Source organism: Electrona antarctica (genome assembly GCF_951216825.1).
Source record: "Electrona antarctica genome assembly, chromosome: 14".
Classification (NCBI taxonomy): domain Eukaryota; kingdom Metazoa; phylum Chordata; class Actinopteri; order Myctophiformes; family Myctophidae; genus Electrona; species Electrona antarctica.
In genome coordinates, this window is record NC_136795.1 from 23,074,965 (window position 1) to 23,093,059 (window position 18,095).

At 41.9% G+C, this 18,095-nt stretch overlaps 1 protein-coding gene across 4 annotated transcripts in view; it reads right to left on the minus strand.

Annotated features, from left to right (window-relative positions):
• The window catches only part of tmem104 (transmembrane protein 104), a 118,638-nt gene extending 101,281 nt beyond the window's left edge, over positions 1-17,357 (minus strand). For 3 of the 4 annotated variants that reach the window (XR_013791614.1, XM_079521288.1, XM_079521290.1), the window contains exons 1-6: positions 17,116-17,357; positions 16,805-16,875; positions 14,302-14,423; positions 13,561-13,642; positions 9,122-9,215; positions 5,966-6,079 (exon numbers count right to left, since the gene is read on the minus strand). Coding sequence is in view for 3 of the 4 variants with exons in the window: in XM_079521288.1 (XP_079377414.1) it covers positions 5,966-6,079; positions 9,122-9,215; positions 13,561-13,642; positions 14,302-14,423; positions 16,805-16,849 (457 nt within the window). In the remaining variant the exon portion in view is untranslated. The remainder of the gene's footprint in view (positions 1-5,965; positions 6,080-9,121; positions 9,216-13,560; positions 13,643-14,301; positions 14,424-16,804; positions 16,876-17,115) is intronic. The other variant, XM_079521289.1, reaches the window with a different exon arrangement.
• Between the last annotated feature and the right edge of the window lie 738 nt (positions 17,358-18,095).

The window sequence follows — 18,095 nt, forward strand, 5'->3', positions numbered from 1 at the left end:
GCTAATAGAAACTGCAGGCTTTCTAGTCCTGAAAAGTTGCAATACGAAAATGGAAGCCATAGTACTCACGATAATACAAATTGAAACATTTTTGTAAAAAAATATTGTTTTAAAAAAGATCTGCCTAACGATGATGTCACTGGTGGACGGATTTCTGAACTGCCCACAGCCCTCCTATGAGACAGACACAGACCGAGTACAAAAAATTGTGCCATTTTATCATGATTATTAGTGAGGACCTATTATATGAAGATAGGTTGAAAAGTGGTGAAGTGGTCCTTTAAGGAGATATCCGATTTTTGACCCGCTGCTTCGGGTTCATCGTTTCTGCTTGTATTGAGAGAGACCAGATGCAGGCAGGAGGAGGGAACTTGTGAACTCAATACTGCCGCAATCTGGCGGAGTCAGGTTAGGTGCGTAGGCGACAAAGCAGCAAACGTGAGAGAAGGAGGGAGACCCCTTGTGCACAAAAAACCTTTTCAGAATGAAAACGTTATCAATGTGGGTATCCTTGACATAAAGATGTTTGATAACCACTTCGCTACATATATCCCAGTGCAGCTTGGCTTCCGAACAAGCCAAGCGGCCCACGCCTAGCAATGGCCGACCAGTCACCAGCGCGCCTCCAAAAGTCACACGGTTAACAGGAACAGTCAGAAGTCACGGAGGGGGCCAAGTGGTCAGCTGTGTGTCTCTGTCACCTCCGCCCCACATTAAGAGGTCTCACCTGACACTCCAGCCTTCGACCGCTTAAGGTTAACTCTGACGACACATTCAACAACGATGAGCTCATAACACTAAAAAGTAGAGGTGGAAAGACCTGAAGCTGATTCTGCTAATGCTATCTAAATCACTAGTTCTCACACCAGATTGTTTTTCTTTTGTTTTTTATCCCCCAGAAATAACAGATCTATACTAGCTCGCAGCGCTGTTAGCTTGTAGATCTGTTATTCTTGAATAGCCAACACAAAAAATGTAAAAGAGACAGATGCTCGGTTTTAACGGGTTAATTACTGTACTTGAGCCCAATTTTGAGGTGCCTTGACTTTACGTAAAGATGGCCATTTTTCAATGATTTAAAAAAATGTTACTCCTCTACAATTATTAGAACACTTTAGTTACTAGTTAGACTACAGATTTGCATTAGTAATACAAAACCCCTAGTCTATACTAAGCTATTCAAAAGGTTTGACCAACTTTAAAATATCTTCGAAAACAAACGTGCATTTTCATAGTGTGGCATTACTTTTACTCGAGTAAAAAATAATAACTGCCCATTAGATCCGACAGCGCCATTAATCGACGATGGACTACCTACCTCTCCGACACACAAATATGACGGCGTGGCATTAAAAGCCTATGATTACTTCTAACTGTTTCAGTTAACCTGTTCACCTCAGCGTGCGGCCCAGCAGCTAGGTCCATCACGTCTCATTATGTGCAGCCGTTAATTAGACTAAATAAGACTAATGTGCGGCGGCCATCAGCCTCGCGTCACCGACGTTGGGGCGTCAAAAACAGCCACCGTCTCTCCCAGTCCTTCAGCCAGGATTTAAGTACCGAAGGGGCGAGAAAAATAGGTGATCTACAAGCTCTAAAAGCACTTCGCTGGAAAGAAGGAAAATAGCCGATGTACATAGCTAAAGAACACAACACAGGGTGACGCGTTGTGAGCTTGTGGTTTGATTCATTTCAATCCGAGGGGCACGACGTCGTAAATATCCCCCCCCCCCTTGATTTATATTTACATTTACATTGCATTAACATTACAATTACCCTTATAGCTTGTAGATCTGCCGTTTCCGGTGCGAGACGCTTATGTATAAATCAGGTGCCTCGCGCCTCCCCTTGCCGTGCCGTGTGCTGGGCCGCGTGCCCATCTAATTCATTTCTGATTAGCAGTCACTGGGCAGCTCTCCACAGCAGTGACACGCAGGGAGGGGTGGGGGGAGGAGCACGTGAGTGGTTGAGTGGGAGGTGATGGGGGTGTGTGTGTGTGGGTGTTGCATGCTTCCCTGCCCGTCAATCGATGCCTCCTCACCTGCGAGGCGAGGAGGAGAGAGAGAGAGACAGAGAGGACGAGCAGGCCCGGTCGTGCCGTCTGTTCCGCGGCAGGGAAAGGTTGTCGTCAAAGACTCCTTTTTAGCGCTGCGCATGGCACGAAATTCTCCAGACCGATTTCAGTCATTTCTTATTTCAGTCTTTTTCTTCATGACATACGGTACATTAACTGGCAGGTATTCATTAATTAATTCTTCCGCCACTGCCAGTGTTTTTCAGTGAAGACCCTTCTTTTGAAGGTTGTGTACTGGATGTAAACAAATGTGTGACGGACAATCATCTTTTCTTTCACCCGTAAATAAACATTTGTTAAGTTCTTTAGTTATGGGCCATTGAATAAAGCTCGTTTTGACCAAAAACGCAATCTGGTAAAAGAAACCGAGATCAAGGACTATTAAAAGACGGTGGACTCCATGTTGCTCCCTGGAAGGAAAGAAACATGCGCAATGGGCTATATGCAGTCAACACTTCCACGTTCAGCTTCCTTGGTCACAATTGCGCATATTTCTTTCCTTCCTCTTCCTCTTTTAATAGTCCTTGACCGAGATACATTTTAATAAATCTGTTTACATTGAGGTGGATGGAGAGGATTTTCACTTCCGATTGTATCTGTCTCCTACCGACCTAGGACCATTCATACGTTGGCGAAGAGTGATCTTTAGCGTAATCACTGAAAACACGGTACTACTGACGTCTGGGGACGTCAATGGTAGTTAACTAACTATTACTGCCGCTAGGTGGCAGCATAAGCACACCTAAGGAATCCCACCCGTCCGCTCTAACTCTACTATCCTTGTTTCCTTTCCGGCTATTCAGTGAGGTGGGGGGGTTTTGTTGTGATCAGTCACATTAGCTCAGACCCCTTAGCTATGATTACAAACAGTTACATGTGCTCAGCGATGCTATACAAATTACAAACTCACAAATGATTTACGATCGTTGGGATGCGCAACGGCTCATCATGGACAGCGCTCGAACCTTTTGAGATACAGCGCTTTGAAAATCCTGTTATAATGGAGGCTCAATGGAGCTGAATTTAAAAATCCCATAGCTGGTGGGGACGGAGGCTCTCCATAGTAACTGGAGCAATGCTAAAAGGTAAATTGACGGTCGCCGCTTTCATATAGTATACGTGGTCTACGAACATGTACGTAGTTAGCACCTTTAGGTACCGATAGCCTAGCTACGTTTATAAACGTAGATAGCAGCGAAAAAGTTAAAGACTTCATTGAATGGGTCAAACTAAACTAGCAATATAATGCATGTTATATTGCTGAAAATGGTAAACTGGCGATCAGAAGCATCTTCCATGAATCAGGTCTTGGATTATTAAAAAAAAAAAAAACTGGTTGGGCTGTACAGTATGTACTGTAGAACAGAAAGAACATGGGTTTAGAATGATAATACCTGAACGGCATCGTTTTACATTGTTTTAGGAATAACTATGATGGAGGAGAGGACTCCTTCCACGCCGTTTCACAGAGCACAGATTGGGAAATGTTTGTTGTGATTTTAGTTTTTAGCTTCATTCCCTGTGACTTCGGCCCTTCGTGAAGATGATGGTGGAAAGGAGGACAGGGCGGGTGTGGAGAGAGAGGAAGTCGTCATGGCGTGTGGAGTTGTGGACTGTGTTTCGGACCGGGGCGGAACGGTGTGTGGAGAGGAGCGGGCTCCGGCAGCGCAAGCCCGCCCTGTACGCATCACTGAGAACATATAGCTCTCTCTCTCTGTGTGTGTGTGTGTGTGTGTGTGTGTGTGTGTGTGTGTGTGTGTGTGTGTGTGTGTACAAGCATCTCTCTCTTTGCCATCCTCTGTATCCCTTTCCCTCTCCACACCGCTCTCTCCCTCTGTGTATGTGTGTCAAGGTCTCCTCCTAGTGTTCAGTATCAGAACAGGGAGGTTTGACCTTTCTTGTTCTGCCGTTTTATAATTATCATTATTTTTCTTACTTTTTGTTTTATCATGAACATTAGTGAGGACCAATTATAGTAAGATAAAATGGGTTAAGTACCATTTTGAGGACTTTAAGTGGAGTATTTCAATAAGTTATACTGCTACTTCAGAGGCACATACTGAACTTTGTACTCCGCTAACAGTGTTGTCAGATTTTGAAAGAGACATACCGGTAAGCATCCGGGTCTATGAAAACAAGCCGAAGAGAAGCAACTAACACATGAGTATTTTAAACCTACAGTATAAGCTCATAATGTGTTGAGAGCTTGTAGATCTGCTATTTTTTTTTTTAATCTTGGGAAAAGAAGTGAAATATTTTTGAAACATTTTAACAGGTCGAATCTGGTACAGGGAACAGATCTCAGATAGGGATATGTGGACAATTACATGTTAATGTGCACAAGCCCCAAAAAATGCAACTCGCAACAACCAATATTTAGTTGCGACTTTACAGAAAAACAAGCCCAAAGTCACTTATAATAAGCGGATATGGCAACACTATCCACAACAATGATTTTTTTTTACTTTATTATTTTTATCCCACGATTTTGTAACCCATTTTTCACCACTGTGTCAATTATCTAATGTGATCCTGGGCTCTACACACCCTCCGCCAACCTAGTCCCCATATATGGGGGACATGGGGAGAGCACGGACTTGAACTCATGCTTCCTTCATGCCTGAGTGTCCAAGTTGCTCCTTTACACCTGACAGGGGGGAGTTTCCCTGGTTGGACGTAGTGCGTGCAGGAACACGTTATTCCAACCAGTTCCTTTCCCCTCCATCAGGCACCCCGGCTGGCCAGGGGGAGGCAGTTTAGAGACCAGGATTACTGCATGTTTTTTGTGAGGGTACCTACCCTAGGGGACACGGGGAGAACATGCAAACTCCACACAGAAAGGCCCTTTCGCCAACCCCGCCTCGGGTATGGGCACTGATGACGCGGATGAGGAAACACGCCGGCAGCACCCACAGTGCCCTGAGCGGGAATCGAACCCAGGACCTTCTAGCTGTGAGGCGACAGCACTACCAACTGTGCCACCGTGCCCCTATCCACTACAATGATTTTAAATTTGAATTTACTACCCTAGTAAATTTGCAGATGTGCATTTTTATTTCAAAACCTACAATATATAAACTACTTATACCTTAAATTATACTTTCAAATTCAAAAATAGCCGATCTACAAGTTCATACCGCATCGCGGTGTCACATGTTGTGAGCGTGTAGATCTGACGTTTTCTAAAGAGACCGATGCGACTTGGCCGCTGAACATGAAAGAAAGCGTGACAAGGTCGCGGCGGCCCACCGGTTCAAGGTGGAACGCGGTTCTACTTTCAATTTTGCCATTGCGGAGCTAGCAGCGCTTTCATTAGCTCCCCCATCACTCACAAACACGCACTTTTAACGTCTTCACCTGCCGAGGCCGACTTCACACACGCACGCACGCACACACAAACACACGCAAACATACACTCACACACACACAAGGGAGATTAAAACAGCAGCCTTGATGGGGGTCTCAAACAGGTAATTACAACCAAAGGCACAATTTATCCATGTATATAATTACATTTCATTAGACAGCCTCACATTATGAATGTGAAAATCACACACACACACACACACACACACACACACACACACACACACACACACACACACACACACACACACACACACACACACACACACACACACACACACACACACACACACACACACACACACACACACACACACACACACACACACACACACACACACACACACACACACACACACACACACACACACAGAAAAAAAAGTGATGGAATATCCTCCAAATGGTCCCGCACGACCTTCAGTTGGTCCCTGGCCGTTTCCACATGAGAAACGACGGTGGTGGCGGCCAATTACGGGAATAACGGTGGCGTTATGTATGATGGGGTGGGGGGGTATGGGAAATTACCTTTGTTGAAGAACATGGAGGCCATCTGACCCATCTCCACACGTTCCACTATGTCGAAATGATCCGCGTAACCTCCTCCCGACCTCTCTGTGGAGACACGGGACAGCGTCAGGCCTGTCACCATACACATTTAAGTTGACGATTAATCGTCACACAAATAATTGCGATTAAAGATTTAATTTAGACAATTAAGTCTAAAATAATTGTGATTAGGCGGTTATGTAATAATTTGGACAGGCCTATAGTCAACTGCAAGTCTTTGTCATATGGCGGTGCCATGTGATGAAAATAGCTGATCAAAAAAGCTTGCGACGCATTCATGAGCTTGTACGTCTGTTGTTCGTGGTGCTTATACTAGTATTAGCATATGTATTGGTTTTTACCAGTCACTTAAAGTGTAGTCTGATGATAAGTGATATCTTAGTAATAAGATAGGAAAATATTTGGAACATTTTTAGATTTTTAATGTGGCATTATCCATTTCTGTAGGATCTTTCTGATACTGCTCAAACATGCAGACTGTCCAAATGCAAAGAGAAAACAAAAGAGTTGAACACAACTCAAACTTATGTCTGTCAGACGGACAGACAAGTTTGAGAAAAAAAAAGGTCTAAACATCTCCATTTGTTTCAATGTTAACCGTGTGCAATGAGAGTGAGAGAAATAAGTTAGGCTTCAGGGTTTGTGAATGCTCTAGAAAGAAGAGGGCTTTATTTGTCACTCACTCATACAGGTACAAACAAGGACATGTTAAAGGGCAAGACCACTTTGGTAGTTGTGTACTACAGTATGTGTAGTTACCTTGCCATGATGTAACTCCAAATGTGGACAAGAAATCAAAAATAATTGCTCCAGTGATTAGAAATTGATAATTCCAAATAAGATCCTCAATGACTTACATTGTATGCTGAAACAGCTCTCCAAGTCACTCTTTTAGTACGTAAACAAACACAGACAATATAGAGCATAGTGTAATGACCCTGTGGAAGACCCGGCCGTAACTTGCTCCTCCAAGGGAGCTAGCTCTCTTGGCGCGGCTTGTTGCTTGCCTTGTCTACCGAGTTGGAGATCGGGGTTCGACTCCAGCTCAGGGTGCGAAACGTTACATACATACATACATACATACATACATACATACATGCATGCATGCATGCATGTAGACAAGGCAAGCAACAAGCCGCGCCAAGAGAGCTAGCTCCCTTGGAGGAGCAAGTTACGGCTGGGTCTTCCACAGGGTCATTACACTATGCTCTATATTGTCTGTGTTTGTTTACGTACTAAAAGAGTGACTTGGAGAGCTGTTTCAGCATACAATGTAAGTCAGATCTTCAAATAGTAAAATAAATAAGTTAACATGTTTATATATAAAAAAAAAGCAGTACAAAGTTCGGTGATGCTCTATATTGTTGTCTGAATCAACGTTGTGTTTGTTTGTATATTAAAAGAGTGACTTTGAGAGCTGTTTCAGCATTCTATGGAGCATATTTTGAATTATGGAGCATATTTTGAATTGTCAATTTGCGATCACTGGCAAGGTAACTACTACAGTACACAACCCAAACCTCTACCAAAGTGGTCTTACACTTTAAAGCCAATTCATGTTTTAAGTGTTGACTGAGGTGTCTTGCGAAAGAAGTGACGTCAAAACTACAAAAAACGAAAAGGGCGCTCGGGTGGCACAGTGGTACAAGAAGCTGCCACAATCATCGCAGTTTGGGGGTTCGAATCCACCGCGGTGCATCCAGCTTTGTCGAACACAATTGGTCCGTGTTCGGGGAAAGGAAACCGGGTGGGGAGGGTGATAATTGTTAGTGCATATAAATCCTACAGACTGAGGGCGGTACATGTCAGCAGGGAGTGTTGGGGTGGGAGGAGAAAGACGGAGGTTCATGTCCTTACGGACTAGGAGAAAAAAGGGGGTAAAAAGCCACGTATTCTGATGACTGATTACTTGATTAGCCAAATACCCAAGACTACTTCCTTGCAGTGGTGGAAAAAGTACTCACATTGTTTACTGATGTAAAAGTATCAATACTGCAATGTAGAAATACTCCATTACAAGTAAATGGACGCTCACAAACTCACAATGCGTCCCATCGTATTTGTGACGCATTGTGAGTTTGTAGATCGTCTATTTTCAAACGACCAGAGTATATAGAGCTTAAGTGGAATGTTTTGTAATAATAATAATCAAAATCTACAAAGTAACTAGCAACTAAAGATTTCAAATAAATGTAGTGGGGTAAAATTACAATATTTGGATCTGAGATGTAGTGGAGTAGGAGCAAAAGTATTGTATATATTGGAATTACTCAAGTAAAGTAAAAAATACCTCAAAAGTGTACTTAAGTACAGTACTTAAGTAAATGTACTTTACACCACTGCTTTCTTGTTTATGGTTTCTGGCAACCCTTTCATGTTGGAGAGTCAGACCATGTATAAATTGGCCTTTAGTGTGGTATGTTACGCAAAACTGTGCTAACAAGATCGTAATAGACTGGATTGTAATGAATTATGAAAGAAAAAACTAGAAGGAACAAGAAAAATCAGATTAAAAAGTAGGCAAAACACACTCTAACCTTCTATGAAGAAAACCTTATCAGCAATGTAGGCTATGTGCGGAAAGGTGGGGGGGGGGGGATTATTATCAGATTTATAGAAGGTACAACAGAACATCTATAGATCAAGTACACTTATCTCTGTACATTAGTAACAGTGAGGAAAATAAGCATGTTTGTTTTATTTACTGCTTATTCAAGTTTTTGTTTTCTGTCCATATCCTTGTTCAGACCCGAAGGGTGTGGTATATAGGCCTGCGTAGAAAATACATTTTCAGGTGGGTTTCCAGCTTCAGGATACCCATTCATCAGCTTAAATTGTGTTCCAGTTCCAGTTTTGACTGCTCACATCTTTGTGTCATCACTTCTAATTTCACTTGCTTATCGTTTATGCTAAAGCGCTATTAAAGAGTAACAGGGAGACCCCTGTACATTTCTATCACTGAAACTACAAAGAAACAAACATAGATGAAATTGAATTACAACAATGTAAGTGAAGATAATGTCCTTATCTATTACCTCTGAATAACAAAGGGGAACCAGCAGAGATGCGTGTGCAAATGGCACCACCTAGTGGCTATAAAATGGATGTACTCACGGACAGACAGGATGGGTCTGGTTTCGGGCTCCGATCGTCCCCGGACGACGACATCGTCATCAGAATAGTCCGAGGTGGAGTCACTCTCATGGACCTGATGATGACAGAGGTAAAGGGGATCGTCATGAGAAAACGTAACATCTTCAAATACCTCTCCACTCCCAAACTTAAAGCACTGAAGCATTGATTGCGCCGCTGTCACTTTACAACAGTGGTGGTTCCAAAAAAAAAATCGATCAAGGGGGAATCTTAAAGGTGTACATGGCTGCTGTGTCTAGTGTTCAGGTGGGTGGGCCATGTGCATTTAAGCACTGACTGCAATATCCTTTTGTACTTTACACTAATTATTTCATTTGTTTTACTTGTTGTGATTGATTTCACGTTTTAACGTAATGTAGCACTCTGAGATTCCTTGTGAATGCAAAGTTAGCCGAAAGCTATGTTTTACACCCTATCCGTGCAAGTGGTCTGTGGTGGGAATTGACTCAACTACAATTACTTGACAGCTTTTAGTTATAAGTTGTATATATCTTAATGAATACTAGAAAACTGATATTATGAACTGTATCTTTAAAGAGTAAGCTATCCAGCAGCACATAAAGATTAAAAAGAATCAGACCTGTCTGAACTGAGTGGTGCTGTACTGTACAAGCCCTCCAGCCTGTGTGTGTGTGTGTGTGTGTGTGTGTGTGTGTGTGTGTGTGTGTGTGTGTGTGTGTGTGTGTGTGTGTGTGTGTGTGTGTGTGTGTGTGTGTGTGTGTGTGGCAGTGACACTTGGTCAACAAACGCTATTTCCGTACTCGGACGGACAGTCCCAGCCAGCAAGCCAGCCAGGGATACACTCAAAAAGATACCAGTTGAGAATAAAAAAAGCATTCAACCAGACAACATTTCCAAATTGGTCTGATGTGGCATGAATCATGATGCAAGCCATAATGTAGTGGCGAAAACCCAATTGTCACAATTATTTTGTGCTGCATGCTTAATAGTTAATAAGGAATACAGTTACATTAAATAAGCAATATGTGTTTAAAAAAAAGAGAAACTACATGTTTTTGTAACTATTTTGATATGCCACTTTACATGAGGACTTCCTGTCTGTCTACATGTGTGTTCTAGTGTGGTTACTGAATATGTCATTCCCACTACTCTACGTTAGAATATATACACTGTGTTCATGTTGAATGTCCACAGTGCAAATTCATGCAGAGAACAATGACATGAAGCAGATGACAGGAAACTGCCAGCATGGCAATGCACAAAATATGAGTTATGTGCGATGAAAAATGTGTCAGCATTTTTGTGGTGGTGACCTGATCCGCCTACACACTGCATTGTTCATACGGTATGCCTGCATGCTCGCTGGCTGAATAGTTTTACTTTCATACAGTGGTCTATGTCAGTGGTTCTCAATCTTATCAGGCCATAACCGCCCAAAATAATCATATTTGAACTATTTGATCTACAACTTAAGCCGTTGTGTGCTTGTAGATTGGTCATTTCCACATTGTTTGTGCCTGTGTCTTAGGAAATATTTGACAATTCGGCCAATGTTTGACAATTGTTTATGGTATACTTTGTTTTACTCATGAGTTATGATGTAGTAATGTTATTTTTCATTTGTGATTAAATTGTAACTTTAGAAATGTGCAGATACCCTGTTACTTGCTTACTGCATGTTGGTTTGTTTACTGTTTTGTTTTTTCAAGCAAGCTATATGGCAACCATATTTAGATCACCTTGCACAAATATCACATTGAACCTACTCAGTATTTAGGTGTATGCCTTCCACTCTTCATTATTATACTCTAGCAGTGTAATTTATTGTAATGTAATGTAGTCGTTCTGAACGAATTCATGCCCCGTTTCTTTTTTTTCCTTTTTTTTTTTTTGTCTACATTTTTAATCCATTTTTGTATTGTCTATTTGAAAAACGTAATCAAAATATGAAATATTGTTTTGTTTTTGCATATAAGCAATTCATCTGGGGATCCCCCAAAATCATTCAGGGACTCCTCCCTAGGGGTTCCGAACCACAGGTTGAGAACCGCTCTACTGCAGGGGTTTTCAACAGACCTTTAACCACTTAAACCCTCAATACTAAGGGGGTGCGCACGCTTATCCGGCACTCCATCGGACATGCGGAAACAACGGTCGGACATGCGGTCGAACATGCACTGCTTGCGGTTAGGGTTAGGTTAGGGTCTGAGGTAGGTTGTCGTTCTAATGACAGTCGGACCAATAGCATGTCTAAAACTAAATCCTGTACCCAATACTACTCTTGTTGGCTCTGTAGTCTGTACTTGGTCTGCTCTTTCCCCCCTGCCTACACCAAACCACTTTTGCGAAAATAGCCGATCTACAAGCAAACAACGACTTGCAGCGTGAGTGATGTGGTTGAATTAAACTATGATATTAAGTAATGTTAGTAGTAGTAGTAGTTGTAGTAGTAGTAGTATAGATCATGACAATCATAGTAATCATAATGATAAACGTATAACCAGAGGCTCCCAAATTCCCCAAATCGATAATGTATTTGGCCGAAATGGCCGCAACACCCATTTGAAAATACTGTGCCAAAGAACCTCATAATTGAAGATCGTTGTAAAATGATTCCAATGAGATCTGCCATTTTTCCTTTTTTTATGGCCAAATTACAAATTGGGTTAAAGTGCTAAAACTGACATTGACGCTATAATATATTATTAAGTAATTTAGCTTCGAGGACACCTGGGGGTCCAGTGACCCCACTTTGATAACTACTAGCTGAAACAATGTTTAAGTGAAGTTCAGACTGAGCAGAAGTAGGATAGACTGTTTTCTACTGCTCAGCATCCTTGAAAGACTAATAATCCAAACTATTTTCAAAACTTCGTTTTGTCAGTTGTCCTCCTTTCTGTTCCTCATTTCCCTCCACTTAAAAATGACATTTTTCTGTGTCAGCCAAAAGTCTCCACAAACACCTTGTCTATCATCAGGGCAGACTGTTTCACGTTGCACTCATCCACAAGTTCTGCAGCTGTGCTGATCATGAACATCCATGTCTTTAGTACCCTGCAGCCATTCTGAAGTGCCAGGCACTGACAAAACTTAACTCAACTCGAGGTCACCATATGGACACATAACTCAAAATCAATATAGCTACACTCAGTGACAGTTTCATATCTCCATTGTCGATACGTAAACTTGTTTTTGTTACCACCGTGCTCTGACTCATCTGATGCGTTGTCCTTCATCAGTGGGACTGAAGAAGGATATATGCCTTCTGTTGCATATTGTTTTGGCTTCGTCAGTGGAACTAACAAACTTATTTTGTGATATCTCCATTGTCTCCATCCGACGAGATTGTTTGCAAGACCAGCACCAGTTGAGGCGTTTTGTATACTATACATATGTAAAAGTCTGACTGCACAAAATACAGACATGTAATGAAAATACTTTAATTATAAAGCCTTTTCATACGGTTTTGGACATAAAAGGTTTCCACACGATAATATAGATTTAAGAGGATAGACAATATAGTTTAAGAGGTTAATCATTGCACAGCCGTTGTCACACACTGAACTGACGAATTGTTATCTGCTTTCAATATGTTCCCATGTTGACCTGGCCGTTTCAATATGTTCCCATGTTGACCTGGCCGCTCGTGGGTGTTTTGGCCACTATTGACTGTCGGTGTAACATAAAAGGAGCATTCAGTGATTTGGGTGATTTGGAAAAAAAAGATGTGCACATGCACACGCTCTACAGTGGGGGGTACACGCGACAGGCCAACAGCACGCACACCAAGCCCCGCCCCCGCTCGATCATGATTGGCGGAAGGACCCTCTCTATCCTGATTGGATGAAGGCTGGGCCACCTAGCTAAGGTTTTTTGACCCCAGGGGTTAACTGGGGACAGGGAGGAACTCCTTATATGGTCAGCACACTATAGTAGGGAGGATTATCACAACAAAACAAAATAAAGTGATATTTGAATTAAGTGAAATCACTGAATATACCTTTAAGATATTTACTGAAAAATAGCCTTGCTTGCATGTATTATCACCTACATTGTTGAAGCAAAAATTATATTTAATGACTGAAAATGTTATTTTGTTTAGGCAATTATCATTCTAAACCTGTGTTGCTGTTGCTAGCTAAGAATGTTCTACTTAGTTTGCCACCCTATGTGGATCAGCCATTTATAAGCCATTTATAACCACCAAAACCCTTCTATTTAGCCTGAAAACCTGGCGTTAAAAGGATATGTCCGGTTCTAAATTAGTCGAACATGGTTAAAATGTAGTTTGACGTTCAATGGAGGCGGTAGTGTCTGACGAAAATAAATATCAATCAAGCAACTAAAAAGTAAAACCTGTCTGTGGTGCACGAGTAGACGTTAAAATGACCCCCAGAAGTGTTTGAAAGTGAAATACTATTATGTGGAGAGAAACGTACCTCCTCCTGTTCTCTCCTCTTCCAACGTAGCTGAGCGTTCGCTGCTGCCATCGCCTCGATCACAAACGTGGTGGTCATGTAGCTGCACAGAGAAATTAACAAGAAACACTGATTTAATTTCATTACACTCAAACTCGTGATGTCCACTGGCTTTTGTGTAGAGCGGGGCCTGCCCATTGTTCTGACAGCCTGTTATTCCGAAGCACCATTGGTCCGACTGTCCGTTGTTCCAAAAACAAATTCTCATTGTTCTAATGATTCACTGATCAGAAAATGAGCACTCTCCATGGTGCTGAAATTATGAAAAATATGTTTTCCGGTCAGTAGGCTATTATCTAGTGTTATCTCAGTGGCGTGCAAAAAATAGTAATACCTGTCAATTTGTCATTTCTATCCTACTTAACCAGAAATATCTAATTAATTTGATCTCACTGTGCGGTCCACTCTGGAGGCCTAATGCAGGGATGTCAAAAAATGTCAAAAAATCTGTGCATGCATGCTCCAAACTCACAATCCATGAGTATAATTGGCTACTGATTTTATTGGATTGGACTTGATGGCGATCTCTGTCAACGGCAGGAAAAGGTGATATGAGTTCTGCTTTACAAAATCTAAATGTTTTGAGACCTGGTCTAGGACTTTTCTAATCGGACCCAAAACTCTGACACGGGTCAGGTTCTGGTACGAGTTGTACAAGGCAGTCAGCATCTCTAGGTCAGCGTGTGGTAGAACAGAACTCACCTCATGAAGGATAGGAAGCAGATGAGAGCCAGGCTGACCACCCAGCCGGCTTCAGCGAAGGCCTTGGGCATGGTCAGAGCTCCTGTCCCTACGATCAGGTTGAACATGTACACCAATCCCACCTGGAAAAGCACAAAGGATACATGTGTTTAGGGCTGAAAATAGGTATGTTTACCGATTAGTCCATCAATTTGTTTTTCCGTCTAACATGTTACCAGAAACTATCAGAATCTATCAAACTATGCAGCGTCAAGGAACAACACGCCTGTTGTGGCTTTTCGTCTGGGTCGATTTTAGGCGTTGGCGCCTGTGAGCGCCACAGAGCGAAAGGACGCGTTTTGGTGAGAGTGCGGGGTAAGCTTTCGGACTACATGTAAAAACACAGATGAAATGAGCGCAAGAGTAGGGATGGAGATGCTCTGCCCCATTTATACATAAGAGTATGTCAGTATAGGATGATGATGTCTGTATATGATTGATGTCAGTACTAGTTGAGTTTGATATGCATTAGACCAGTGGTTCCCAAACCTTTTAGCCTTTGACCCAAAACGGAAGTTAGACATTCTCTCGGGACCCAAACTAGTGAAAATAGCTCACAACGTGTCGCTTTGCGCCGCGGCTGTCCGCAACCCACGAATGGGTCCCAGTGTTTGAGAACTAGTGCATTAGACAACTTTTTTTCCCCCTACCTTCTGAGACCTCACCGTAAAATCCTGTGTTTATTTGGTTCCATTTGTACACTCTCAGAGTTACAATAATACAATCAATTAATTGATGCATGGAAAACTAGAACAATCTCCTGTTTTGCACCCGATTGATTAACCCAGAAAGTAATCAAGATAATATTTGATTGTTGGTGTGACATTTGTGGACACCACAGCTACGGGTGGTACGGTTGTGGATTTTGAAAAATCAAATGAGCATTTGTAAATTTGAGGTTCAATTACACTTTCCCTACAAAATGTCTTTGAAGGCTTTTCTTTTCTTTTTTTTTACAGTTGCTGCCTTTAAAAACACAAATGATACTGTAGACAAATAAACATGCAGAATAAAAGGTATATCTCTATGAAAGTAAAAGCTGTTTAAACACCCACGTAGGCTGCACAACCTGTGTCTGCAAGGCTCTTCAGCTGTATTATAAACAGTACTTTTAAAAGTTCATATATAGCCGCATCCCTAACCACAGTAGAGAACAAATGTCCTTCACCACACTACTACTGCTGCTGCTCTGCTACTGTACAACAACAGGACACTATACAGGCCAATGTAAGGAAAGCCTGAACAGGAAGCCCTTATTATCCCTATCAGATAGCAGAGTTCTTTAAATGATTCAACGTGTCAGTGTCAGCACAGCTGCAGCAACACTCGATCAGCAGACATTGATGCATTTGTTTGCGGTTGAGTCACGTGCATAATATCAGCATAACACCTTTTGGAAGACACAAAGTCAGTCGTAAGAAAACCACAAAGAGCTGGACACAGACAGGATGATGGCCCAACAGATGTGAAGTGTAAGCACTTTGAGTTCCTCTTTCGAACGAGAAGAACAAATTGATTCTCGGAATCATCTTCCGTTGCATAATGTGGAATCAGTGAGTCGTAATTAGAGAGCCGCATTATGTGGAATCAGTGAGTCGTAACTAGAGAGCCGCACAGCAAAATGTTAAAACGGCAATCATCAACCAGTCCAGAAGTTATTTGTATATTTAAAAGGATTTAAATCTCAGGACTAGAGATGTCCCGATACTGGATCGGTATCAGGAAAAGTATCGGATCGGCCCTTATTTGTCATATCGGGTCATATCGGTAAATATGCCAGTCTAACCACAGATCCAACACAGGGGTAAAGGGTTGACACTATGGAAGGTAAATAAAATGTTGGGACATGTGGAGTTTGCTTTGGAGTTGCCCAAACTGCAAGTGAGTGAGGAGTCTGCTATAAACACAACACGAGATATATAGCTAGATAGCTATAAACAACATGAGATCACGACACTGGTATCGGTATTCGGTATCGGCTAACACAGAAATGGAGGTATCGGGACATCCCTACTCAGGACTATGAACTTTGGATCCAGGACAGCTGATCACTTGAACACTATAATGTAACTAAGAAGAGCGTACACATGGAACCAAGCGGGGACGCATAAAGGGTCCATCTGGTTCCATATATTCACTCTAACCGTCTGTACACTCTTCAGAGTTATATTACACTGGGAATGCATTCTGATCATCTGTGGGACTTAAAAGTTATTATTAGGATTGCACCTTTACACTTCCTATACATATGAACTTTGCATCCAGGACACATGACCACTTTAATCTCTTACAGTAATTATCCAGACAATACGTCAGTGATGATGACCCATATGTGTATGTGTCAGTCACACACTCTTCACAATAATTCGAATCACTCCAGTTTAATGTCATGGCTGGCTTAAAGAAGAACCCACACAAATCAATGAAATGCACTATTAATGCTGTTATCTAATCGAATACTTACAAATGGGGAGTAGGGGTCACCCGTTTCTGTGATACCACCTGCCATGGTGTTGGTGGTACTGCCACTGGTCCCTAACCAGAATAAAAGGGTAAAAAAAAACTCATTCACATAATATTATTGCTTGATTAAGTTATTTTTAGCATGGCTTAACAGTTCAATGCCACAAGACGTGATTTAGGTTATCTTGTTGAAACGAGCTGACAGCAGAACGACTGCGAAAATAGCAGATCTGCAAGCTCACAGCGCGCTGCGAGCTTGTAGATCTGCTATTTGCATTAAAGGCCAGCACCAATAAAGTAAACAACCCTCACCTGACTTCCTTCAAGAAGTGCTGGAAGTTAGCCTTAGCTTCGTGCTATAGCTCCCAGTACAAAATGCCACCGCAGCAGCAATATAAGCTGGGAACCAGAAGCACTGTGCTAACTAGCTATGGAGCCCCGCATGTGTTCTAAGCATCCGAAGCGAAGTCAACGTGAAGCGAACGCCTTATAGCAGCCATAAAACGCTCGTTTTGTTTCACTGTAGCCAGCTAACTATAATGCCACAAGCCAGAGGGTCTGTGTCGCGTTATTCATTGGCTATGTTGTTGTGCACTGGAAGTAAACTCAGTCAGTGCCTGCTTTCTGTTTACCGTTCTGTGTTCACAATGTTGTCTAGAGCCCGCCTACTGGATCCGGTCATTTACACGCACACATGCATGAGAAACACAGCCGTTTCCGTATCTGCTCCAAAACGGGAATGCAAACTGAAAAGTGAGTTGACCCCTCCAGTCTACACCATAGAGGAGGATCATATGATCCAAATACAAGCTTCTTCTTCTTTTTATGTTTATACGAGGATGGAATCTACGTGGCAATATACTACCATCTTCAGGAATAAAATGTTGGGACTTTAATCATTATTTTGCATAACGTTTTAAAGCTGCAATCAGGGACTGGTTTTAATAAATAGAATGTTATCTGTATGACATTATTAAAACAAATCAGGTGGTCTTCATAGCTTTGATTGATTGATTGATTGATTGATTGATTGATTGATGATTGGTTGATTGGTTGATTGAAATATTTATTAACAGTTTGCAGAATTACAGTACATTTCAAGCACAACTCAATACAAAAACTGTTAACTGTGAGTGGACGACCCAATAAAGCATTACACTTGTTTACAAGAGGGTCCACCTTGTTCAATTCATCAAAACATTTAGAGACGTACAAATAGACACTTCTATATAGCCAAAGAACAGAACTGGAATTCATCATAAAGGAGGTAAAAACTAAAAAGGGAAAATAAA